The sequence below is a fragment of the Oreochromis niloticus genome, linkage group LG1, assembly GCF_001858045.2.
Source record: "Oreochromis niloticus isolate F11D_XX linkage group LG1, O_niloticus_UMD_NMBU, whole genome shotgun sequence".
In the NCBI taxonomy this organism is placed as follows: Eukaryota; Metazoa; Chordata; class Actinopteri; order Cichliformes; family Cichlidae; genus Oreochromis; species Oreochromis niloticus.
The window spans coordinates 38733995-38761777 of record NC_031965.2 but is presented as its reverse complement, the minus strand read 5'-3'; the positions used below and the strand labels follow the sequence as shown (position 1 = coordinate 38761777).

The following is a 27783-nucleotide window of genomic DNA, read 5'->3' as shown; positions in this document are numbered from 1 at the left end:
ACCAGTGGAGCTGCGGTACGAGGATTCACCATGGCGATGGGTACATAAACAGCAGAGCCTCCGTTAGCCGAAACATGACTGTGTTTCAGTGAAGATCGCTGTGAAGATACGTTAACACCATAACTCCACCGAGTCATCCGTTATCCAACCTGAACAGATGATAATGCTGGATTCCTGCCACAAACTTATTACAGTCATTTTTTACACAGGTGACAGGATCTGAATATGAAAGTGTAGCTCAAACAGATAAGACGCCGCGCCCTCCTAATAGACCTCTGGGTTTAAAGTCATTTTCAGAGCCTGTGATGGTGATGGAAATGATGTCTACTGTACATTTAAAAACCACTGTGAGGCTGTCACAACACATTCAGGTGATCTGTCAGCTGGATCCAAAAAACCACCTCAAGTTACATTTAGTCACCTGCAGCCTCTGTAACCTGTAACAGGATGGATCCATCGGTGCGAATGATCAGCTTTATACAGATGTGTTGAACACGGGTGAAACTAACGAGGGCAAGTTTTTAACTCCATGTGCTTCATGGAAAACGTTCCAAAGCACAAAACTTGGTACAAATTTGTGTATTTGTGCGTGCCAACATTCGGCTCGATTTTCTTTGCTGCGCCTTGATGAGATGTGAAAGCAGAGAGGGTGGAAAAGGCCTTACGACATCAACGCTGATGTCAGCAGTCTAGACTGACGGAGGAGATAAGGCTGTGCCAGCCCGTCTCTAAATCACCACCACAACCCTGAGAACGAGGCGCCGGGCGCCCTGCGTCCGGTCTGATGTAAGAAGAACAGAGAGTGAGATACTGCTCGCTTATTTTGAAACCGAAGCTCGTTCTTGTTTTAAGCTCAGTAGAGGAAAGCTCAAATGAAGACGTGGATGAGAGCCGGGAGTGCAGCCAGAGCCTGTTTGTGGGCCGATGTGTTCGCCATGTTTACTGAATAAACACAATAAGACGGCCGGGCTGCGGTGAAGTGTCCGGGAACACCGGCAGGCTGCTGAGCACCGAGAGACGCTCCTGCTGATGTCAGAGCAACACGTGGATTCTGGACTGAACAAAAAACATATTATTATATTTTCATAACACAGTGAGTTAGCTTACAGACATGCTGTATCAACCCAAAGACACGTCAGTTATTTACTGTTGGATATTAAACACTACTGCAGTCGTGCTTTACTGTAAATCCCCACAGAGCATCGAACATGTGACACAGGAGCCAGAACTGCCTCAGCATCCGTTCCACAGTCACGATGGATGTTTGTAGGTCTTTGTTCTCATATTCCTGAGATTCTATTGAAGCATCATAACCGGCTGAGGGAGGCTCATCCCTGCCAGTATGAAATGGTTCAGGCTCTACATCATCACACCAGCAGCACCAGCCTGACCAGAAGGTTCCCAGCCGAGTCTGCGCTGCACTGTTTTCAACAGCCTTACACATGGAATAAGCAAAATCCAGCTCTGCCAAAGTGCCATTAAGCACAGGAAATGATGAGCACACAGTGGCCTTACAGTATATCCTTTATATCCAGTGTCATTAACACCAGTTATAAACCTTCACATGTGTTTGTTGTAACATTAGTGAGAGGATGAAGCCAAAAGCACATCTCAAACACACAAATCTGCTTCTCAGTTTTACTCTTCGATTACATATTCTGATTATGACCCGTTTTCTGAATCCCAACAAGCGTAATGTGCTCCTAATATTCAGCCAGCAGCGTGAGTGGGTGTGTGAGCTGTAAGTTTCCAGCACATTTCCAGGCACCGGATGGATGTTTGCCCGTCCAGTAGTCTTACAAACTGATTCACACGCAGTGATTTATCTCTCCCTCCTCCTCTAATGGACAGTTACAGGAAGCAGCTGCAGAGTGCAGGCCCTCACACACACACACACACACACACACACACACACACACACACACACACACGATTTCAGAGGACGTTGCATCATAGATTCATTTGGAGACTTACCTTAACCTTAAAATATGTCTTCACATTAAAATGTGATGATTTATGTTTTGCTGACTTGCTTTTTCTGCTCATAACATGATTGTGTGAACAGATTTAGGTCCCCACAACACGAGTAATACCCCTCACTCCCGGGGTGTAGCCCGCTGCCTGACAGTTTGGGAGTCCAGCAGCGAGAGCGCGGGGAGGTGGAGAACCTCCCCTATTCCCTCTTCTGCTGTGTGTCTATAACTCTCTCCCACTCAGCCTGTGCATGTGACCGCTATACATCATTCTCCTCAGCTGGGATTCGTGTCTCTCCCTGTGGTTTCTCTGACCTTGTGAACTGAAAGAACACGATAAAGAGACCTGCGCTCTGTATGAGGTCTGTGTGTAGTTTGTGGTCCACCGCCGTCAGCAGTCAGGTCGGACATTTGGGAATAATCTTGTATCCGACACAGTGAGAATGGATTATGCAGCCTTGTCCTTGTTGGGGTTTTTTAGTGCAGCAAATAACTGAGACCAGCAGCTCAAAACATTATCTATGAAGTGAAAAATACAGTGATGAAAAAAATAAAGGAACACTTTGAAAACATGTGAGATCTCAACGGGAAAAGAATCATGCAGGATATCTATACTGATATGGACCTGGGAATGTAAATAATCAGCCTACAGAGGGCTGAAAAAATGATGCAGCAGGCGAGTCACATTTGTTCATATTTCATTGCAGCAGCTCAAAATGATACTCAGTAGTTTTTAGGGCCCCTGGGAGCTTGTGTATGAGCCTGATAATGTCAGGGCATGCTCCTAATGTGACATCGGATGGTGTCCTCCCAGATCTGGACCAGAGCATCACCGAGCTCCTGGACAGTCTGAGGAAACATAACGTCCCAGAGCTATTGTGTTGGATTTAGGTCAGGTGGACGTGGGGGGAAGTTAATGGATCAGTTCCTTCATCCTCCAGGAAAGCAGCAGGAAGCCAAATGAACACAAATGCCAATCAGGCTCCGCAATGCTGGGCCCTCGCCTGGTTGGTCCCTCACCTGGCTGGGCTGTCCATCTGGCTTATTGTCAACCCCTGACCAGTCTTGGTGAGCTTCCTTTCCAAGCTGACAATTCAACTTGTCCAATGGTTTAGTGGTTTTACTCAGGACTTGGTCTCAGGCTGGTTGTCACGATGTGTTTAAGAAACTTTGCCGCTCGTAGTCTTTTAATAGCTGTTAGTCCCTTGTTGAGGACAGGATGCCTGCAGAGGGGTTTAGAACTTGGCTTCTCCCCATTTCAGATGATGCTTGCTGATCAAAGCTGCTCCGATGGCCCACAGTGGGCATGTTGGTGAGTCCACTTTCCCCACACGTGTAGATTTGGTGGTTGAGAAAAACTGAATCTTAGAAGTTACTTGGATAAGATGTTCCCATGATCACAGGAGCTGGGATCTGGGTGTAAACCTGCTCCGATTCCTCAGGGTTTCCCAATCGAGTCATCAGCACAGCGACATGAGAGAAGCAAAGCGACTGAACTCAACACTAAACTAAATCTCTTCCTGCTGAGCCAAAGCACACAGAAGAGCTCCGGATCTTGAAAAAGACACAAACTGATAAATCATCAGGTCAACCAAGCAAAAACCCAGATGTTACTGAGCTCATTACCTCTACACAAAACAGTGTGAAGACTTTTTTTTAAATGTGTTATTACAGTTATAGAAAATGCATAAATTTACACTGCGTTCCACATCATTATGCATGCGACATTTCAATTAGGTTTTGCTTGTGTTATTCTCACATCTTCTGAGATAACTGCTGTCAGTGTCAGATGGGGTTTTTAATTAGTTTGTCAGGTCCTCTTAATTATAGAGAAACCTCCTTAAAGAGGTCGTTCAGCTTTATTAAGAGAATCACAGTTTTCGGGCAGCGTGTGGAGGCAGAGAGACTGTCTGAAGTTAAAATGAGGCGAATAGTGCAATGTCTGGCAAGAGACATGAAAAGCCGAGGTCATCAAGCTGTGAACGGAGTTAGTCACGGCACAGATGAATAAAAGTCTTTTAAAGAAAGTTTCTGTGTGAGAAATTCAAGAAGATCTATTCTGTTCATGTCCAGCTCAACATTTGGATTCATGCACTTTTTGCATGATTCACAGTTCAAAGTAATCCTTCTTTATCTGATGTTGGCCTCAGTGTAGCCCCGCGGTTCATCCTCTCTCTGGTATAATTTGGTTTAGCTCCTCCCCCTTTATAGTCATCCTACCTGGTGCTCCTCACACACTAAAAATGAGGTGGGTGGGGCTTCAGTCCAAACCCTCTGGCTCCTCCCAATTCAATTCAATTCAATTCAATTTTATTTATATAGCGCCAAATCACAACAAAAGTCGCCTCAAGGCGCTTTATATTGTACAGTAGGTACAGAGAAAAACCCAACAATCATATGACCTCCTATGAGCAAGCACTTTGGCGACAGTGGGAAGGAAAAACTCCCTTTTAACAGGAAGAAACCTCCGGCAGAACCAGGCTCAGGGAGGGGCGGGGCCATCTGCTGCGACCGGTTGGGGTGAGAGAAGGAAGACAGGATAAAGACATGCTGTGGAAGAGAGACAGAGATTAATAACAGATATGATTCGATGCAGAGAGGTCTATTAACACATAGTGAGTGAGAAAGGTGACTGGAAAGGAAAAACTCAATGCATCATGGGAATCCCCGGCAGCCTACACCTATTGCAGCATAACTAAGGGAGGATTCAGGGTCACCTGGTCCAGCCCTAACTATATGCTTTAGCAAAAAGGAAAGTTTGAAGCCTAATCTTGAAAGTAGAGATAGTGTCTGTCTCCTGAATCCAAACTGGAAGCTGGTTCCACAGAAGAGGGGCCTGAAAACTGAAGGCTCTGCCTCCCATTCTACTTTTAAATACTCTAGGAACAACAAGTAGGCCTGCAGTGCAAGAGCGAAGTGCTCTGATAGGGTGATATGGTACTACAAGGTCATTAAGATAAGATGAGGCCTGATTATTTAAGACCTTGTATGTGAGGAGCAGGATTTTGAATTCTGGATTTAACAGGAAGCCAATGAAGGGAAGCCAAAACAGGAGAAATCTGCTCTCTCTTTCTAGTCCCTGTCAGGACTCTTGCTGCAGCATTTTGGATTAACTGAAGGCTTTTCAGGGAGTTTTTAGGACATCCTGATAATAATGAATGACAGTAGTCCAGCCTGGAAGTAATAAATGCATGAACTAGTTTTTCAGCATCACTCTGAGACAGGATATTTCTAACTTTAGAGATGTTGCACAAATGGGAGAAAGCAGTCTTAAATATTTGTTTAATATGTGCGTTGAAGGACATGTCCTGGTCAAAAATGACTCCAAGGTTTCTCACAGTGTTACTGGAGGCCAAGGTAATGCCATCCAGAGTAAGAATCTGCTTAGATACCATATTTCTAAGATTTTCAGGGCCGAGTACAATAACCTCAGTTTGATCTGAATTAAGAAGCAGAAAGTTAGCGGCCATCCAGGTCTTTATGTCTTTAAGACATTCCTGCAGTTTAACTAATTGGTGTGTGTTACCTGGCTTCATGGATAGATAGAGCTGGGTGTCATCTGCATAGCAGTGAAAATGTATGCTATGTCTTCTAATGATACTGCCTAAGGGAAGCATGTATAATGTAAACAGAATTGGTCCTAGCACTGAACCCTGTGGAACACCATAATTGACCTTAGTGTGTGAAGAGGACTCTCCATTTACATGCACAAATTGGAGTCTATTAGATAGATATGATACAAACCACTGCAGTGCAGTACCTGTAATACCTACAGCATGTTCTAATCGCTCTAATAGGATATTATGGTCAACAGTATCGAACGCTGCACTGAGGTCTAGCAGGACAAGCACAGAGATGAGTCCACTGTCAGAGGCCATAAGAAGATCATTTGTAACCTTCACTAAAGCTGTTTCTGTGCTGTGATGAGCTCTGAAACCTGACTGAAACTCTTCAAATAAGCCATTCCTCTGCAGATGATCTGTTAGCTGTTTGACAACTACTCTTTCAAGGATGTTTGATATGAAAGGAAGGCTGGAGATTGGCCTATAATTAGCTAAGACTGCTGGGTCTAGGGATGCTTTTTAAGTAAAGGTTTAACTACAGCCAGCTTGAAGGCCTGTGGTACATAGCTGATTATTAGAGATAGGTTGATCATATTTAAGATCGAAGAATTAATTAATGGCAGGACTTCTTTGAGCAGTTTTGTAGGAATGGGGTCTAAAAGACACGTTGATGGTTTGGAGGAAGTAATTATTGAAGTTAACTCAGAAAGAGTTAACTTTCTGAGTTAACTCAGTGCTCCCACCTGAGCACTGACAGTCACGCCTCCCGCCACACAGTTGAAACTGCTGTGAGCCTGTGCATCAGTGCAACCACATGATTGGCTCATAGGTTTCCTGGTCCGGCTGTTGATTGGCTCTTCGGCACCGTCCATGCAGTTACAGATCTCCTTCTGACCACACAGAGCAGATTCATGAGGAACAAGCTTGTTGTTCACCTGCAGCTTGCTGTATGCATACGGTGCATGCATCATAACACAACACATCTGTGATGTTTTGTTTGAGTTCACATCGGATGATGCACAGCTGATGCAACATCAGACATGTTTTACATAACCGAAGCGCAGCACGGCTCTGCATCGTGATTAATGCCACCTAAAAATGATGCTGGACACAGTGAGAGTGTTTCAGATGTGAATCCTCCTTTTATCTCCCCACATGAGATGCCAACATACCTGAAGCCTCCCGTCTCTTTATTTGCAGTACCTGGGTATTCTAATGTGTTTGATCATACTTTTACAAGGTGACACAAAGGTTTCTTTTAATCCTTTGATTAATTCTGTTGCTTCAAGGATCAAGCTCGCCTGTTTCGCTGTCTGAAGCTCCGTCTCTCTCTCCAGGTGGGAGGTGACGGCGTGGACGGGCTGCTCTGCGTCCTGCGGTGTCGGCATACAGACCAGGAGCGTGTTTTGCATGCGTCTTTTGTCTGTCGACCAGCAAGATATTCAGACTATTTCAGAGGACGCGTGCACGGATTTCCGACCTGCCATCCTGCAGCCCTGCAACCAGGTGGACTGTCCTCCAGCCTGGGAGACCGAGCCCTGGCAGCAGGTACGGACTTTCTGAGCGTGTGTGTACGGAGGGTTATTAATGCCCTGTCCTTCTACCTCCTCGCTCTTCTTCTGCTTCCTCCCACCAGTGCTCCCAGACCTGTGGTGATGGCGTTCAGGTGCGGAAGGTGTACTGTAAGCAGCTCCTGTCCACGGGGCCTACAGGCAGCTGGGGGACGACGCCTGCCAGGGAACCAAGCCCACTACGAACAGAGGCTGTGGCTTTATGGACTGTCTGCCCTACACAGCAGGAGGAGAATGGGGAAAGGTGAGCACACAGTGCAGAAATGTCATATTGTTTTTTCATATTGTGCAATATCTGATTTAAGCTGAAGCTGGATTGTACTGTTAGTGTCTGTAAGTAGAGTGAGATTAAACGGCTTCAGCAGGAATCAGAGTGCAGTAGATGGGCAGGAAGCGTGCTTATAGGAAGGCCTGATCAACCAGAGGTCTGTGCAGGCGAGCAGGGTTAGGCTCACAGACTCAGGTGTACTCACCTGCCTGCTCTGGAGCTTGTTTTGGAGAGGTCAGGTCATTAAGCATGAAACCATCACATGCAGTCTTTGTCTTTTCTTCATGAGCACTGATAAGAAAAATACCCTTTGCTTGTTTGCTTGCAAACCTCGATATAGTGATGTCATCCTAAAAAAGGACACTCAGCCTTTTCTCCTTATATGAAATTTGCACGTCAGCGTTATATTTCTGCCTGTTTCCTGTGTTTGCTGTTAGAGAAAACCTACAGCTGCCTTCCTGTGTCTCAGTGATAGCAGGAAGTCGAGTAACTTTAAGCTGCTTGCCTCAGTATTTCAGTGATTCGGGTTAAAATATGGTCGGTGCGTTTTGATTTTTTTTTACAAATCAATTTTGGTGGTTGCCATGGTAACACATTCCTGCTGAAGAGCCAGGCTGGTTCAGGTTCATCCCCTCAGGTAGATTTGTTTTGCAGTTAGAGAAGCAGGCAACCGTTCTGCAGACATCAAACTCAGACAGCGAGCGGTTTCCTCGGAAAGAAAAATAAACGGGAGGAAAGAGAGAGCGCTGCAGAACTTAAAGAACAAGAAAGGCAACAAATTACAAACACTTATACTATAAATACACTGATTCACATTAAGAATAAATAAATGGAACAGACATGTGAACAGTTTGCTATAGCTTCACCAGATGAACAATAACAGCTGGGACAAAACTGTTTCAGGCCATTAAAACCTTGCACCAGCTTCAAAGTAGTGCTCTCTGCCAAAAAAGTAAAAATCTGAGTCCAGGAACAAATCAGTCACTTTTTCATGATTTCAGGTTTTGCCGTATCCTCCCACTTTACTTATGCTAACACACTGGCAGGTAGACTGGGACACTGAAAACCATCTGATTGCAGATGTTTGGGGTAACTAGAGCCAGATGTGGGTGTGCTGAGCTCGATATGTACTAAAGGTCCCACACCAGTATACCTGACGCCCACCTACTGGGGGAAAACACACACACCTGGTACCAACTTTCTAAAACTAATAATGTAACTTTATAACATGAACCATTTCTCACTGTTCAACAACCTAAAGTTATACAATGTTACCAGAGAAGGACAAACATTAGCCTTACATTCACAAACAGACCAGCTCTATTCTGCCAGCTGAATAAAATAATAGAATCTGAGTCTATACAGGGCATGTGTTACCACCATCATTAAACTATCTATGGGCAGTAATAAAGGGCAGTAATGTGCCGGGCATATCAAATATTCCAATGAATAAATTCCTTTTCCCTCACTTTAACCACACCTGACAGGAGAGTCAGCCAGTGTGACCCAGCCGGGCTCCCGCAGATCTGTCATAAACCTTTCTGCCGTGTCTAACGTTCCTCTGCAGTGCTCCGTGTCCTGCGGTTTGGGGATCCAGCGCCGGGAGCTGCTGTGCCTCCAGCTGACGGCGGCGGGGCGTCAGGTGACGCTGGCGAGGGAGCAGTGCTCGGGTTTACCGTCCCCACCGCTCGTACGCACCTGCCGCATGATGGCCTGTCCCAGTAAGAGCACACAAACACGTCCATCATGTGGAAAAAACACTTTTCCTGTGACCGTCTGAGTGGGACACTGGGATTGATCCCTAATTTAATGCACGTTTGTTACATGCACACACTCGTGTTCAGGCTGTTTCACCTGCTTTGACTCATATAAATGAACAAACAGGCACTCCTGAAAAAAAGAAGGGCGAAGGCAGGTGATACACCAGTTACATTAGTCACTTTAATTCACATAGACTGGTTCTTTACTGCTCTAGTTGAGCGCTCAACACACCTCATCCACCCATTCACACACAGAGTGCACGGAACCGTTCTTTGGGTGGCGCTGTCACTTGGTGTTCGCTCTCTCTGCGTATCACTTCCTGTTCCAACACACAGTTGTGTTTTTGTGTAGCCAATTTTTTAATAAAAAACTTACAGATAACTTCTTATTTCATAGTCTAATCTTCAGGTGCTTCATTCGAAGCACAGTCTGTGTGCTCACACTAATTTAAAGTGACAGGGTTTGGCTAGCTTAGCTTAGCTCGTAGCCGACTCGCTAGCAGCATGGCCTCTTCACCTGTCCCTCATGCTCATTGTGTCAGGTGTTTAGTTACTCCTCGGCCTCCTTTAGCAGTAATGATACTTGTTATAAATGTAGCCTATTTGCAGCTCTGGAGGCCAGGATCACTGAATGGGAGACTCGGCCTCACACCACTGAAAGACCCGTAGCTAGCCAGGCCCCTGTAGCCGGTGCAGTCGAAGGTAGCGTAGGCCCCGCTAGCTGTCCCCCGGCAGACTGTCCTGAGCATCTGGGGAAACAGGATGGCTGGGTGACGGTGAAGAGGAAGCATAGTCTTAAACAGAAGCCCCAGGTACACCACCAGCCTGTTCATGTGTCTAACATTCACAGAAGGAGTTTGTGTCTAAGTGTGTGAGTGCTTTCTGTCTAACACTGTCAGTGAACACATCGGGAGCAACTCTGGGCTCAGTGTCTTGCTCAAGGACACTTTGGTATCAGACCACAGTCAGGGATTGAACCACCATCCACCTGATCAGTAGATGTTTTTTGTTTGTTTTTGCTTGTAGCCGTGATTTCTGCCACGTCAAAATATCTCCAGTATCCACAGATGATGCTGAAGTTGACCTCCCTCTAGGTACAGGGCCTGAAACTCTGAAAACATACTGATATCTCAGTATGAAGGTTAGATTAGATGTCAGTGCTTCCTTCAGTATAAATCAGCTGATTGTGACGGGTTCAGGTGGAATATTCTTTTCTTTTTTAGTGGTCTGTATGTGGAGCAGGGCGAGGTCCTGGGTTTGAATCCACCATCTGCCCAGAGGCTTTCTGCATGGTGTTTGCGTGTCGTCCTCATGTGTGCATCAGAGCCAAACTGGTTAACTGGTGATGTGAGACCTGATGTGGCAGCTGGGATGGTGTCCAGCCCCCCCCCACCACCCTGACAGAAAAGTGTGGATGGATGTTGTTTATTGTGATATAAACTCTCTATAAGGAGGGCTGTCGCTGTGACACGGCAGATTACAGCTTGGTTAAACACTCTCACCCTCGGGCCTCTGAGCAGTGTTTACACCCCCGGCCCCGTGCGGTGTATCAGGGCATCGGCGGATCGTGTTATTCTCTGAATCCTTGAAGGAAACTCAGACTGGCCAATCTTCACGCTAACACAGCGTGCTGTGCTTTGCCGTGCCATATGCGTGCACGTATGCTGTGTGGGAAGCGCATGTGAAAATCACGCATCGGGTTCAGCAGCTGCTCAGTGAGTGCCGATGACTTCACGTGATGACTGCGGCCAAGCTGCAGGAGACGCCGCTCCCCGACGTCTGTGTGAAATAAACGCCTCGGTGTCGCTCCAACATCAGAGTCACCGTTTGATCTGTTTTTCTAATCCTCTGCGATTCGCCCCGGGCGCACGCTGCACAACACGTGACTTAATGCCTCGCAAATGTCACAGTGAGTCCTGAGAGTCCACGTGTGTTTCAGGAAATGTTTTTTCCAGCTGCCGCCTCCGATATTACCGCCTAATCAGGATGAAGGCCGAGGCCGGGTCAGTGGAAGAGTCCCGGTGTCTTCAGAGCAAACAGATGCTCGAGGTGACTCGATATAAACATGATGTCATGTATGAAATGTTTAAGGAGTTCTGAGAATCAGCTTATATAAATAAACCTTACCTGATTTAAATATGGCCGTCCTCCTTTTAGAGATCGTCTTCTCAGGTGTGTACGGACAGCTTCTGCTCTTTTGTTTGAACTCTCAGACAGTGATGGCGAGCATGCAGACATGCATCTTCTCTCAGTGTGTCACCCGGCACAGATGTTTACATCCTGCGTGCGATCACGCCGTGCTGAAAAGACGCTTTAGTGCAAATTAGCCGTCGGCTGCTTCAGAGGTGGTCGTCCGACGGTCGAGCAGTTCTGCCCAGAACTTGTGCGCCTGCTTGAATCGTGTGTGTGTGTCAGTGCGAAACTCTGATATTCAAACGAGAGACAATTTAAAAATGGTTTTGGAACAACTCTGAACTCTGCTGACAGAAACCTCAAAACGTGGAGCATGCAAGTTGCAACTGCCGTATTACCCCCTCTCATTAATTTTGATGTGTTTAATAATCGAATGGAAAGAATTGGAGGAAAAGCAGAGAGACATGCTGAGACCCGGTGCTGCCGCCGTGGCCACTGCAGCTCACTGAGGAGGGAAGCTTGTGCTGCAGAGAGCCAGGATGCCAGCTGTGAAACTACTGCAAATGAATTTGCATGTCAATGCTCCCATCCTGCAGACTTTGGTCCAGTCGGCCTCACTGCGGCTGAAACAAACGTTCAGTCATCGTATGGTTAGAGAAAGTGACGGCAGCTCCAAAGACTCTGAGGTGGAAACATCGCGAGCTGTGATGTCTGTCGTACAGGACGGGGCTGCTGGGGTAAAAGTTAGAGATGCTGATTCTTTTTAGTGTAAGCAGTAAAGAGTAACAGTGTGCTGATGTGTAATCATACAGTTTTGATTTGTCAGTGCTACGCTGGATCAGCGGGAGGCCGATCTCGCTAATGTTTGTCTGATCATCAGAGGCGGATCAGGAGAAAAGCACCCAGTTTGACTTTGTCAGGTGATGAACTCCACGTTTTAGCAAAGAGCCGTTAAACAAGCCGTGTAATCATTCTGTTTGTAGATGTTAGACAGATTTTTGATGTCATAAAAAACCTTTCTGACAGTATCAGGGACATCGCAGCACCACGAGCCGCTTCGCAGCATCCTCCATTTTTGATTTGGGGCGTGAAGCGAGCAGCAGCAGAGATTTCGTAGCAGCAGCATCCTGACAGCATCAACTAATGTCTGCTGGAAATCGAGACCAGGCTGTCTGTCCTTATGGTGCTTCTGAATCTGCTGGTGTCTCCCTGAACTAAGGGCAGAGGTCGTGGTCAGGTGACAGGCGCCAGGCTCACAGTGATGGAGGTGGGGCCAGTTTAAAGGACCACGGCCGGGCTCAGTGTTACAGATGAAGCACGTGATCGAGGCTCTTTCTTCACAGAGGTCAGGCTCAGGAAACATTTGAAGACGTACTGCGTGTGCACAACAACAAAAGGAAGGATTCGTTGCAGCAGGATGCGTTCGCTCTGCCAGCAGCTCTAAGATTCAGGGCTGCTGGCTGGACTGTAACCTCCATGTGGGTCTGTAATATTTTGCTCTGCTAAAAGTTATCAAGGCTGACGAGCGTCTTTTCCTGACCGGCTGAACTTTACACGGATCGAATGACATTTATATTTTATAACCTAGTTACCTCGTGTAGATTGAAATGCGGTTGCATGCAGTTTTTTTTCATCACTTGGCTGACGTGTTCAGGCCCGCTCTTTGATCACGGGCTAAACTTACACACTGGATCATCTGCTCCACCTCCTCCTGTCCCAGCATCCTCCACTGTCACACCGACCCTCTGCATGTCCTCCTTCACTACATCCATGAACCTCCTCTGAGGTCTTCCTCTTCTCCTCCTGCCTGACAGCTCCATCTTCACCCTCCACCCCCCCTCCTCTGCAGACCCTCTCAGCCTGACTCTGAGCTGTCCCTCTGATGGACTCATTTCCTGTCTCACTCCCAATCAACATCTGACATCTTCAGCTCGGCCTCCTGTCTTTTCCTCAGCGACACGTCTCCAACCATCCACCACAGCAGGCCTCACTACCATAAACCTCACCTCTGTCTCCTGCTGCTCTCCTCCAGCAGCGTTGGACATGTAGAATAAACAGCACTCTAGTCCACAGGTGTTAGTGGAGGGGCTCCATATTTTCAGGGGAGGGTGTCACCCCCTGCCCCCCTTTAGACACACCCCTGTTGGAACATATAAAACCTCCGGTATTTATGAGTGGGGCCTTTACTGATGGACGGATCGGATCTTCTTTTAATCACAGAACATATTTCACTCGTCTAAAAGCAACCAAGAACTTCAGGACATGAGAACAGGAAGTGCTAAATGCTAACTTATGCTCTAGTCTGAGGACTCAGTGCAGCCAAGTTGTTTTTACGACAAAGAAAAGCAGACATAATGCGGTGAATCCAGTTTCAGTGCTAGAGCAGTTGTAGATCTGTGCACGGCCGCTCGGTCCAGTGTTTCAGTCCCGCGCTGCTCAGCAAGACTGAATATCTGTCCGTCCGACAAAAGTCTGAATGTCCTTAAAGCGCTCTTCTGTTTCACTGATGGTGCTCATTGTATCAGCGCCTGTGCCGTCAGCTCACAGCTTTTATTTGAGTTAATGGTGTAAAGCAAAAAGCCGGGTCCCTTTTAGCCCCGGCAGAGAGAGGGAGGTGTTGTTTGCATTTTCTCATGCCCTGAGTATGACCATCGATCAGCGTGGTTTATAACCATCATCACTCACAGAGACCCAAACTGCTCGTACTTGTTAGGACGTACTCTGCTTTTAGCTGACGTAGAGGTGTCACACGGCCTGACCCGCGTCCCCCCGCAAGCTCTGAGGAATCCACTTAGCCATCCTGCTCGATGTTAAGTAAAGTACAGTCGGGACTTCAAATAAACACAGAGGGCCTCTGAGCCTAAACACATACCTCATCACTGTGGGCCACTGAAACGACTGCAGAGGTTCTGGGTAAGACCTCTGAAAGAACACTGTTTTTTTTTTGTTTTTTACATCTGTACTGTAAAAACATGCAGTGTTACTCAGATGTTAAACTAATGGTAAAGTTTAAACTGGGTGACTGACTCATTAATGTCAGATTCGCAACAATAGCATCTCCACATATGTAAATATCGCCGGTGTTAGATAAAGGAAGCTACCAGCTACCAATGAACCAGCCGAGGCGGGCTGTCACTGTTTACTGAGGCTTCAACATCACTTTTCACACACCGATGCAGACGCAGCCGATGCAGACGCAGCCGATGCAGACGCAGCCGATGCAGACGCAGCCGATGCAGACGTGCCTTAAGCAAAATCTCAGCGAGCACCTTTGTTCTTTCTGTTTTTAGTTTCCAGTCTTGCTGAAAACAACATGATGTTCATGTTGGAGATGTCCTGCTACGCCCCCAGCTGAGGGGGCGTGTCAAGGGTATCCTAGACATAACATGAGGTGTGACTCCTGACTCCTCCCACGCCCAAGAAAAGTTCAGCAGCGGAGAACAAGTCAGGATGCTGAGCAGCAGTTTCCAATAAACATCTTCAAAATGCTCTCATCTACCAACAAAGACACGAGGAGCACATCCTGCCTCTTGAAATTCACTAATGGATGTGTTCATGCTTCTCACTCAAACAGCCAAAGCTGTGAGCAAACAGCCGGCGCTTCGTTGTAGAGGAGCCAATGAGAGGGGCAGGTGGCTGTCAGCTGGACCTGCTTCAAACCTAAAACTCATCAGAAAAATATAACCTGAGATGAATTACACATGACATATTAACCTATGTCATTATTTATTCAATAGAAACTCAAAGTGATTGTGAAGTTCGATTCTCTAAGAACTTTGCTGGCGTCTGTCCTCCTTGGTGTTGTGTTAACACACCTGAATGCTGCAGACCAGCAAAGTGTTAAAACTGCTCTTTACAGAGACGCTCACACCGCTGATGATCAGCTGATTGAGTGTGTTTCACTTGCAGCACCTTAGCACTCCACCACCTCATCCAAACATGATCAGGTCAGGCTCCAAACAAACAGCACAGCAGCAGCTGAAATACAGCGTCAGAAAACCAGCGGCGGACTGCATGGCACTGTGTCTGTTTCATATACAGTCAGTGATTTCATTGGATAATTCCTGCGCCCTTGTTGCCTTGTTACTATTTCTTTAAATCAGATGATGTTCAGACACCTGAGGAAGACCAGGAGCCCTGAAAACGCTGCACCAACAGTCACTGAAGATTTATTTTAAAGAGGAGCTTCTTCCTGTGAGAGTAATGTAGTTTTTTTATAAGGAACAGAAACACCTGTCCTTACTCTGGTTTGACTGTTTCATGCACTGACATCATTTCATTACATCAGCGGTGGGGAACTCCAGGCCTCGAGGGCCGGTGTCCTGCAGGTTTAGATGTGTCCTTCATCCAACACAGCTGATTCAAATGGCTAAATGACCTCCTCAGCATGTCTTGCAGTTCTCCAGAGGCCTGGTAATGAAGTAATCATGTGATTCCGGTGTGTTGACCCAGGGTGAGATCTAAAACCTGCAGGACACCGGCCCCCGAGGCCTGGAGCTCCCCACCCCTGCATTACATGAAAGTAGAAACATAAATGAAGAAAAAAATGTCATTAATTAGCTTGAAGGTTTAAAAATCAAAAAGTGAGGTTTGTTGGATTTCTGTATTAACTAGAACAGGTACAGCGTCTTAAATAGTGACATTAGCAGTATTTCAGCTTTTAGTGAGAGAGAGAAAATATTGCCCAAGATATTGGATATGTTGGACAGAAGATGGAGCTGCCAGGGTGGAGGAAAAGAGGAAGACACAGAGGAGGTTCATGGATGTAGTGAAGGAGGACATGGAGAGGGTTGGTGTGACAGAGCTGGGATTGGAGGAGGTGGAGGCAGATGATCCACTGTGGTGACCTCTAAAGAAGATGAATTGTTCCTCCTAAGTTTCTCAAACTTTTATTATGTTGAAAAATGTTTTTGTACTTTTATAGAATTCTTCTCCAATAAAAATTCACCATATTGAGAAGAAATGTCGTCTCTCTTTGATTCCTAACAGAGCACAAGAAGCAGATGAGACCCAAAGACTCCCGAAAAGCCGCTGTGAAGAACCAGGTCAAGCAGCCGGTGAGACGCCCTGCAAAGACTAGAGGCTACGAGGAGGGGATCAAACAGTGTCCCGCTCTCATTAGCACGCACAGCATCTACATCCAGACCCGTAAAGAGAGGCGTCTCCACCTGACCGTTGGTGGCCACGCCTATCTTTTACCCAACACCTCTGTGGTCATCAAATGCCCCGTCAGAAGGTTCCCCAAAGCCTACATCCGCTGGCTCAAAGACGGCAGCGCCTTACCCAGCTCCCAACGCCTGGGCGTCACCAAGTCCGGCTCTCTGAAGATCCAGTTCCTGGAGCCAGAGGACACCGGGGTGTACAAATGTGTGGCAGGACCCGCCTCAGACATTTTCACTCTCCAGCTGATCGGTGGTGACAGCAGGTCGGCAGGTAGACCGTCTGCTCCCGGTCCCGGCTGGGAGGAGATGCTGCCCAGCTGCTACAGCCACGACTCAGTCCTGAAGACGATCCGACCTTGGGCCCAGGTTTCTCTGGTGCCCGCTGGTGGACAGGAGGCCTCCCTGCAGCCACGGGTGGAGGAGAGACTGATCAATGTCACGCTGCAGGCTGATAGAGGAGAGATCCAGCAGGAGCAGGCCTCAGAGCTCATCTCCTCCCTGCTGACACAGATGTCTCCTGCCCAGCTCTGGACCAGAACCACAAGGAGAGGAGGACAAGCTAAAGGTAATCAGAGACCCCGCCGACCACACTGTGCAGGGAGGGTTCCAGGATACCTTCAAATCCTCTTTACTTTCTTCCAACACGTTTTCATGTCTTTCATTAAAGAGCAATGTGATGAAAGTTTGTCGAGGAAGCGGATAGAAAGGAAAAAAATAAAGAACAAGGGAGCAGGAAAGACAATTGAAGGAAAAAGGGACTAAAGGAAGGTGAGAAGGAAAGAGGCTAGTTGGTCGGTGGGTGGGTTGAAGATTGCTGTGGTGAGATCATCAGTATCAGACTGCGGTGATCTCGTCTGGTACCATCACTCATCCTGCCAGAAATCACGTTTTCAGTGATTCTGAGGCTTGATGTGAACTTCCTGATGTTTATCTACACGACTGATCAGGTGTACAGGTGTTCCTAATAAAATGCTCAGTGTTTGTTGTGATTGCTGATGCAATCCCATCAGGTGTCTCTCCGTGTCATCGGCTGACCTTCCTCGGCCTCCTTTCTTGGGATAAACTTTTTTCTCTTTGGTCCCTGATGCGTCCACAGACAGACTGCCCAACTGGTCTGAGCACTCCCCACTGGAGACGGTAGCAAAGAGACCAGCGATCATCAGACAGCAGCAGAGCATCCCACCCACCTTTCAGAAGAACATCAACATCAGTATCGGACACAGCGCCCTCCTCACCAACGCCACACGGTCGCTGACCATCCGGTGCCCTGCAGAGGGTTTCCCACCTCCCAAAATCAGCTGGAGCAAAGACGGAGCTCTGCTGCAGCACTCTGACAGGTAACAGAGCAGAGCTAGCTGACACGCCCATCAGTCTGAGTTAGTCTGATTCTGACGAATCGTTGACATGATTTATTTATCATGTGATATTTTTTAATTTGAGTGAATTCTGGAAACTCCCTGTTTGCTCCAGGGAGTCACAAGATGCTCACAAGTGTCTCACAAATTCAAAATATAAGCTCCGAGTTATTTACAGCAAGTTAACAGGATGCTTTCCAGTTTGTTAGAATCCGCTTTTCAAAATAAAACCCATAAGACAATAAATATGAACTATTGATGTTTACCTTTTTTCAAAAATAAAAGCATCTGCATGGTAAAGTGAGCCTATTTGAGGTGTGTGACAAATTTTAATGATAGTTTTAAGGATTTCCCAAACGGTAGGTAGCATATGCTACAGGCTCATGATGTGTCAGAGTTTCAAAATTAAAGCCTGCAGAGAGTCAAAGGACGTTACTAGACACCTTGAAGTATATCAAAATAAAAGACTTAAGATGACAAAAGGAGCATACAGATTTACTAGCTTTTCAAAATAAAGTTTTACTGTTTACCATTTGTCAGAATTGAAAGCATCCAACATGAGAACTTGTTACAGGGTTTTCTTTCTTCAAACACTCATCACTTCTCCAACAGCAGCATGTTAGCTGCTCTCCTCCTCCTCCTCCTCCTCCTCCTCGCTGTTATTAAGCTACAGCGCGTGTTTCTCTTTGTGATCTTTTCCAGCTGCAACAGATGAAGCCTGGAAATATTCACAGTGAATTAATTGGGAAGCTAATTACACCGGTGGCTCTCCCCGGCCTTCCCACATGTTTCCTGCTTTGCTAATACTCCTGGTTCTCAGTGTCTCCCCAGGAAGTCTTTGAAAGAGACTGAATGCCTGTTTTTCACTTCCACAATCAGTCGGTGTTAACTAGCAGTCATAATTTACTACTGATACCGCCTTGGTCGAGGGTACGAGCTCCTACACCAGGCTAGTCACAGCTATCCCGATTAGCTCTGCTTAGTTATTTTAAGAGTGCGGTCTCTGAGCCTGACAGGAAGTCATTTATCAGTTCTGATTAAAGGTTTGAACACGTGACCATGATACCTCTGTACTGTAAGCAGTAGAGAGGAGAATTGCTGGTGCATTGTGGGAGGACCCAGCAGCCTGAGCCTGCAGCAGCATGACTGAAGGAGGGTTCAGCAAAATGCCACATCACCGACCCAACTATCGCCTTTATCAGGTCTGCAGAACAGTTCATGTGACTTTGTACCCGGGTTTGAACCTCGTTCAGGTTTTTGCTGGTGTGTCTGTAACGCTCTGGTCGAAGGCTCAGCTATCAGACAAGAGTGATCATGTATTTGTTACGAGAAGCTGGTATTTAGTCTTTTTGTTATCCATCCATCCTCTTGCACTTATCCAGCTGTTTTAGGGCGAGAGGCGGGGTACACCCTGGACAATTTAGAATGAGCAATTAGCCTAACCCCACTAACTGCATGTCTTTGGACTGTGGGAGGAAGCCGGAGTACCGGAGAGAACCCACGCAAACTCCACACTCTGCCTGATGGTGGAACTGGACCTTCTTGCTGTGAGGCCACCACTCTACCATCGTGCTGTCTTTTTGTGATTTTTAACTAATTGTAGTCTTTAAGTCATGATTGTCAAACATCCATTCTTTAGGTCAGACGTTCTAGTTTGAGTTGGTCAGAGCCGTCTGTGGGTCTGACCGCTGTTTTCAGCCTCACAGGTTTGTTTTCCTTGAGAAAGTAAAATGAGAGAATGCTGTGAATCATTTATTCTGCTGCAGCTGTGCTGTTCACTGGTTTATAAAGTCAGTCCCTCCACAGATGAAAGTTTTGGACATGAGGTGAGCCAGCACATTTTATCAGTGGGTTTATTGACTTTGAGCCGTGATGCTCATTTTAACAGGCCGTGGTTACGATGCAGTGTTTTGCACTTCGGATGGCACAGGACTGAAACCTCACTGAGTCGCTCTGGTCCAATGAATACTGATGAAGCAGGAAGACCACATGTTTTGCACTCGTATAGTTTCGTCCATGTCAGCCCAGCCTTTTCAAAAACACATTCGATTTGCTTAACTGGAACTTGTGAAATGCAGATGGAGGTTTGCGAGCTGCGACTCACTGCGACGGAGCCCATGCGTGGGAGCAGGAGCTGCCCGTCACAGCACGACCGACGGCTGCAGAGAGAGCGTTTCTGCCCCGATGCGTTACACAACACGACCTGTTGTTGATTCTACGAGCTCGCCGGCTGGCTCTGTGTCGCTGTCATCGTGAGTCAGGTTTAAACCTGCTGAACTGGCCTGGTCCAAATCAAGCCACTGATTGGTTCTGCAACATGTGCAGGACAGATTATTGATTAATGTCTTGATAAAAGTCCAAAAAAAGTGTCAGCAAACAGTTCGAAAGCTTATGGGAGAAGTTTAAATAGTTTTTTCACTTCGTGTTTCTGTCGCAACTTTTTCCCTGATTTTCCCTGTGAAATGCAAATGATTTAACCTCATCATATTGATTAAGCCCATAGCGTGGGATCTTTGACGCCCCCCTCTGGCAGTGATGCTAATGGCACAAACCCTTTGACCTTTCATGTCTGGTGGACGTTAGAGGAGTTTTGTAAGCTTCATAGTTCAGCAACAGTTCTGTCTGATCATTTTGTGATCTGATGAGCTGAAAATCCAGGTTTGTTAAAGAGAACGAGCTGCTGTGGAGAGATGGCAGAGGCTTTTCCACTGGTCAGACTGTCAGTAACTGGAGAGCCTCCTGAGGTCTTCATCATTTTCTTCTCCTCTTGCTCATCTCTTCCTGAGAGATTTTCAGCACAATGAGTCAGATAAAGAAAACCAGTATCAGTTTCATGTCTGTGCATTGAGAGCAAATCTAAAGGAAATGCTTTGCTGCTTCCTACAAGTTGTTAGTTTCAGTATGAGAGGTGTCCTCGTGTTCCTCACTCTGTCTATTTACGTGATTTAAGGAGGAAACAAGCCACGACAGGTGGTGCTAGCCTCCATCTCCCTGCTGTGGCGCTCAGCTGCTTTTAATCACGTCCTGAACTTGTCTGTACAAGATGCGCTGAGATGAAATTGATATTGATTTTCCTATTTGATGCCGGGTAAGCCGGTAAACAAACACATTTCCCAAAATGTCAGACGGTTCTTTTAATCTGAGCACGAGGGAAAGAACCTCTGAGGACGGTGGGGAATCTGAAAGCCCGAGCGAGACGGACACTTGATTGACATTTACAAGACCTGTGGGCTGCAGAGGAAAACACAATGTTCTGCAGCCGCCCTTGACTGAGTTTTATCAAAGTGCTGAAACTGTGGAGCGAGCTGAGCGTGATAACAGCTGAAGTTAGCTCTGCATCACGCTGTGCTGCTGACTGACCTTTTAAAAAAGGACTTTTATCAGATTCTGCAGCATTTATTTATTTTATTCTTCAGTAAAAAGTTCACGTCTGTGTTATTACGGCGGAGACGCAGATCAAAGTGCTTCTCTTACGTTGCAGTGAAGGAGAACAGTTATGACTGCCTGATCTACATGCAAATCACTGCTGTCTGGAATACAGAGCTGCAGATTTGTGAGACTTTCTCCTGTTTTAAAAGGCTGCAGCACATCAGCAGAGTGTCTGTGCGCTGTAGCACCCTCGGTTTAAATCTTTCTCTAGTAACTGTACTGCTTCATAGCTTAGTGTGAGCTTTGAGTGTGTTGTGTGTTATTCCTCAGGCCTACACTTGAAAGACGGGCCGTCGCTGAGCCCGGCGATGTGGGCAGCTGTCTGCTTCTTTCTGCCTGGTGTTGTTTGCTCCCCTTACAGGGGAGGGGTGCTGTTTTTGTCTACAGCCCACCTGTATGAAGCGATGCGCTCATATCTCCCCACGTTGTAGCTGACAGCTGTCTGACAGACTCTTACTGCATAACAAAGCCTCTCATGTATCTCCCCTCAGTGATTCTCTTGTATGCGGTTGCTTCTATTGCTGAGATTAGCTGAACCTGGTACCTGAAAATTTTGCTTTACCAAAGATTTTTTAACCTGTTGCTACAAATAATAAAATCTTACAGAAATTCTCTGCACAGCTTCCAGTCTGTTTGTGTGCGCCGCCTCAACCATTTGTTACATTTACACTTGTTACAGTGTAACATGGTTTTCTTTTTTTAATGTTTCACATTTGTTAAAACTGTTACATTCTTTGAAAGCGATTGTATTCTGATGGCATATTCAAGGTGTGACATCACTCTGAGGTTGTGGGCGGGATGGGGAACAAAGGTGCGGCCGTTTGTGTTGATATAACGACACCTGGCTTTGAAAAAAACAAACTTCAGGCCCATGTAAAACGTTAGAGAGCTACAGGCTTGGCGGTCTTCTGTGAACAATAAAATAGCACTTTCAATGTATTCTTTGTGTTTCTCTCTGTGTTTGGGTGATGATCTCCTCATCTACAGCTCAGCAAAGTTCCTCTGCATCCAAAATTATTCACGAGTCCCTTAACGGAGACTGTTCGCCCGTTTTAGATGCCCCACTTGGAAAGAAGTACGGGAATATGAGGAAGCCTTGTTCTCCCCGTTGAGATGAGTTGGGTAAAAAGTAAAAATGTTTTCCTCGTGTGTCCGCAGGGTGTCCTGGGATCGAGCGGGCCTCCACATCCTGCAGCTCAGAGCGTCTGACAGAGGCCAGTACAGGTGCACCGCTGCCAACACGCTCGGCTCAGACTCGGAGACTTCCCAGCTGCTGCTGGCAGGTGTGCTCTTTGTCGTTCACTAGTGTCACGTAAGGTTGCATTTGTATGCACATCTTCTCCAGTTCCAGTGGAGGTTTTGTAATTTCCCCGGTGGCTTTTCTTAACTATGTTGATGAATATCAATCCAAGTCTGCTTTGTCTGTGAGAGCACGGTAATAAATGAGTTTATAAATATATACATTTACAGATTTCACCGTCTTACTCAGCCTGCTGAAGTGTGGAACAGCTGTGTTTGTTCACAACATGAACCAAGCTATTCTTTTCCACTGGTGTCGTGTGTGAGGGATTATTTTCCACATAAACTTGTATTTGCGATCTAAAGGAACACAAAGCTGTGGCTCCGTCTCAGCCTGCTCCATGACTGCAAACAAACCCGGGGTGGTGGGGTTCTTATTTTATTTTAATGATTTGTACAGTCCTGGAATCACAATTTTTTTTACTTTATTTTTTTAAAATATTCTTCCAGATTGATTCATGTTCATTAGGGAATGTTTGTATCCAGTAAAGCTGCAGCACTGATCGCAAAATAATCAACCTGAAGTTTGGGAAGCTGATCTGTTGGCACAAGAAATAACAGTTGAATCACTTTCTTCTATTTTCTCATTGTGTTTATGTCCAGACAATCAGAAGGTTATCAGGAAATGATATTAGATATGCAGTTTCTGTGTTCGATGATGTAATTAAAACAGCGGGTGAGTTTATTTTGTATTTTGACGGAAAGTGATCGAGTCTAATAATGAATTCACTGAACTTCTACGAGGACGTTAAAGTTACCCTCTGAGGAAAGTGAGTGATTAAACTCAAAAGTGCAAAATGTCATTTCTATGCCGATGACACAGTGATGTCATTTCCTGTGTCGAACCAGCCTCTGTGTCATTTACCATGAACTTTGAATGTAGTACAGCTTCACTTTGTCACCACTGTTGTCTCACACTTATATGGACGGATTGCAGTGCTGGACACAGTTTGTCACACAGGACTGAGATTCATACCAAATCTGGACTCTTTACCCTCGAAAGCTGACTGAAGTAACCGATGAACGTCTTTTCTGAAATGAGGAGTTTCTGGGATATTTGAGGCAAAATAGATGGTTTTACATCAGAGGTTAGTCGTGGTCTCTGCTCATGTAGGTATCCTTGGAAAAACCTGGAAACTGTTCTAATGGTTGTCGAATCACGACTTTATTGATATATACCGTCATTAAGGGTACGGGGGGATGTGATGGGAGCTCAGTGGCTGATGCAGTTTCTGTGACTCTTCAGAGCCTCCGGCCATCGCGGTGTCTTGGAGAAACGTCTCAGACCACGGGGGGATGCTGGGCCACAGCTTGACAGCCACTGTCGGAGGACAAATCAGCATTCGTCCAGGCGCCAACCTCACTGTGGACTGTCCCATCAGTGGTAGGTCACGATACCACACAACACAAATCGAAGATCTGCAGATCAAATTTCAAAAACCCCGGCGTCTGTTTTATCTGTTTTATTGGCCTTTATTTAGCATCTATAGCACATAATTCAATGAAAACGATGGTCTGCTGTATCTATAAAACTATGTTTTTATGTTATTATGTGTGTGAAGTCTGTGGATGAAGCAGAAACATGAACGCACAGCAGGCTCCTCGTCTCGTCTTACCACCAGAGACAAAGTAGAAAGACTCAAAGGTTTTCTTCCTGTGCAGATAGCAGAACAAACGTCCTCATAAAGGACTGTAGACACAGATTTAGGTCCCCACAACATCAGTAATACACACACACACACACACACACACACACACACACTCATCTAAATGTACTGTATACACACTGACTGCTGCTTCTCTCATCTCATCCAATCACAGAGTGATGAAAGCGTCTGATCAAGCAGCTTATGTTGAGCTGGTTACAGAAGGTTACTGCACTGACAGCTGTGTGTGTGTGTGTGTGTGTGTGTGTGTGTGTGTGTGTGTGTGTCAGCAGGCTGAAGGGGTGAGATAAACCAGATTGAAAGTAATTTTTCATCTGATTAGGTGACGTGAAGTCTGTAATGGAGAGTGACATCTTGGAAAATCAGAGCATTCTCCTATTGGCAGCTGGGTGTTCATAGCTGTCTGATCTAAGAGTGAGAAACATGTTTGGACGCCTCACTTCAGGAGTTCACCTCAATATATGAAGTGCTGAGAGACTAAACTCTGAGCCGTGTCCTCATCAGCTCGTACACTGCTGCTGCAGAAAGACAACTGGAAGCTGAAATCCTGTTCGACCAGTTATCCAGTGCACACAGTCTGAGCTGGCTGTAACTGGCTGCCTCGTGTCTTCGTCCACACCGACTCTAATGAAGAGACACGAGAGTTAAAGAGCTGTGAGCCGAGCTGCAGTTCCTTCTTTCCGTCAGAGGTTTGCTCCTTTAGCATGTAGGTGGAAGATTCCCAGAGAAACACTGTCGTTTTCATGATCCTGATTCTGCAACAAGCAGTGTCTTCACTCATCTTCTCCAAACCACCTGGGTCCGGTCACGGGGCGGCAGTATAAACAGACCTCCTCCTCCAGTGGGACGTTTCCCAATGTTCCCAAACCAGCTGGGAGACATATTTCTACAGTGTTGGACACGAAGCGTCTCACCTCCAGGAGGTATCCTCGTCAGATGGCTGAACCACCTCAGCCGGCTCCTTTTGGAGGAGCAGCAGCTCGTCACAGGAAGTTTGTTACTGCCGCTTCTGTGCTCGAGCTTTTTTCTTTCAGTTTCCACCCAGAGCTCTGTCATAGGTTCAACTTCAAATCAGATCACTTGAGGTGAGGGTGGGAGCGTAGGCTGACCAATCAGTCGACAGCTTCACCGTCTGACTCAACAAAACAAATCAGTAACGTGACAGCAGACGCCGCACCGATCTCTCCGTCAATCTCCCGCTCGACTCTTTCCAGAAAATTACTCCAACTGGACCCAAACAGTCCAGCCTGCTGCTGAGAACCATCATCATCATCATCATCATCGTCAGGTAATTCCGGCTCAGCCTCAGTGTGAGCTGCAGGTCGGCGTGCCACTCAAAGATGGGTGTGGTCACAGAGCTCTCAGAGACTTCCAGCTCAAAGTGTGGGAAAACCTGTTCTTACTGAGCAGAGATGATACACACCAGGTGGATCAGTAAGAGGACCATAATGCATGCACAGAAAACAACAGTTATCTGTTTCTGCTGTTCTTGTCTTAGCTGGGACTCCAGACCCTGGAACTATATCACCTTAATATGCCGTATATATTCTGTGCATAAAATTAACATTTCATGACTCGTTTATGCTTCTAATTTTCACAAGTAAGCAGAAGTACTGCTTTAATTACTGCATGCTAATTATTTCTGCCTACATTTATTTGGGGGTGTTTGAAAAGACGGTGAGTCCAAGTGGAGTGCTCAGAGTTGGTGTGTTGGGGCGTAAACATCACAGAGAGCACAGCGATTGGGAAAACACATCGCGATATCGCTCTGTCTCAAAAATGGAAAAGAAGCGCTTCTCCTGCAGAGCTGTGCTGATAAACAGGGAACGCTCGATTCACAGGAATCCCAGCCGCGGCGAGAACAGCGTGGGGTCTGACCCTGACACGCCGAGGAGGACAGAGAGCCCGTCGGCTGCTGCAGACTCTCACGCTGATCCTCGCTTCACATCAGCCGCTGTTCAGACGGTTCTCAGGAAGTGACGCCGTGTGAAGTTCAGCCAGAGTTTGATTTCAGACGCTGTTCCTGCCGCTGACGGAGCAGCGTGTTTCTCTACATCCTCACTCCATAACTGCCCCGTGTCGGCCAGCTCGTCCTCGTCATGATAAATACTGCATCAATGTAATAAAACTCAGAGAGAGACCATGCAATAATACAGAGAAGCCCCCAACAATCAGATGACCCTTGGCAGCAGTGGGAACGAAAAACTTCCTTTAAGCAGGAAGAAACACGTTCTTCTTCCTCCAAATTCCCTGCAGCATCAGGATTCAGCTCACGATGTTTGACCTGTTTTGTTGTTGTTGAAATTATTAACGCTCCTTCCTCCGTCTGTCAGGTGTTCCTCAGCCCATGGTGTCGTGGCACAGGAAGGACGGGCCGTTGGACGCCGGCGCCGTCTCCCTGCCGTCTGGCTCGCTGTGGATCCGAAATGTTTCCGTGCACGACCAGGGCACCTACTCCTGCACCGCCACCAACACCATAGGAAAGTCCACCGCCTCCACAGTCCTGAAGGTCCACGGTGGGTTCACACATAAAGCCGACCTCTCGCCATAATCGCTGGCGTTGGCTTCACGTGGTGTAACGTTTGTGTGTGCAGATCCTTATCCAGCCGGAGGGAGCCGGGTTCTTCCAGCGTCTCAGGAGCTGAGCAGGAGGAGAGTCCTCATGGCGTCACGGCGCGGCACGAGCGTCTTCATCAAACCTGGAGACATCCTGCGCATAGGTAGGCTTTATGTCTGTCAGCAGCTACACCCGTCTGTGAAGCAGGAACTGTGACTCTGCACTCTGCGCCGTGACACAACAGAGGGATAGCGACTCATGATTAGGTGGGATTTACACCTTTAACGAGCTGTAGTCAGCTGCTGCCAAGGCGTGCGTGGTGACCGGGGAATGTTGGTTTGATAACCATTTTGAGCCTGTCGGAGCGTGCACGCTCCGTTTTGCGTAACTATTTTTAAATCCCGGTAGAATTACATCCACATAAGCTAACTCAATAATGTTTTTGCATATGAAAGTCGGCGTGTCCCAGGTCGCAACAACAAAAACATTATAATCCAAAAACACGCTTTGCCGATCCGATCAGCTGATCATAGCACTTCCTCCGTTGGAATAAAGGTCAGCGCGAACTGTCCGCCGTACAGGACCTTTCAAAGCTTCACCGGTGCTTTTAAAAGTCGTGTTTGACTTCATGCCTTTCTCTACAGTTTCTGGGAGGCACTGCTGGAAATGGTTTATTTTTTTGCAAATTGTGCACAAAAATATATTTTTTTGTTTTTTTCTGCAGTTTATAAAAAGTTATTTCAAACATCAAACTATGAAGACACTCAGAATAAACTTTCTGTGGTTGGAAACAATGTTGTGCAACTTTTTTGCATTTACAGTTTTGAGGGATAAACCTCTGAAACTAGAAATATGTGTTTTTTTTTTTTTTTTTTTTGCTTTTTTTTTTTAATTTTTCAATAGACATTTAGAAACAGACCTTCATAACATATACATCACATGGGGATACTTCTTGCATCTGTTGTCTGCCCTTATTGCCGAAATAATATTTTAGTTCATATCCTGTTTATAAGAAGAAAAAAGAAAAAGAAAAAAAAACAAACAAG

At 46.4% G+C, this 27783-nt stretch overlaps 1 protein-coding gene across 1 annotated transcript in view; it reads left to right on the top strand.

Moving 5' to 3' along the window:
- adamtsl3 (ADAMTS-like 3) overlaps positions 1 to 27783 on the top strand; it is a 192066-nt gene that overhangs the window by 152971 nt on the left and 11312 nt on the right. The window contains 10 exon segments of the mRNA XM_005447818.2: positions 6874 to 7084; positions 7173 to 7233; positions 7236 to 7351; positions 8943 to 9096; positions 16258 to 16995; positions 17527 to 17767; positions 22373 to 22497; positions 23760 to 23897; positions 26514 to 26696; positions 26775 to 26900. Of these exon segments, the coding sequence (XP_005447875.2) occupies positions 6874 to 7084; positions 7173 to 7233; positions 7236 to 7351; positions 8943 to 9096; positions 16258 to 16995; positions 17527 to 17767; positions 22373 to 22497; positions 23760 to 23897; positions 26514 to 26696; positions 26775 to 26900 (2093 nt within the window).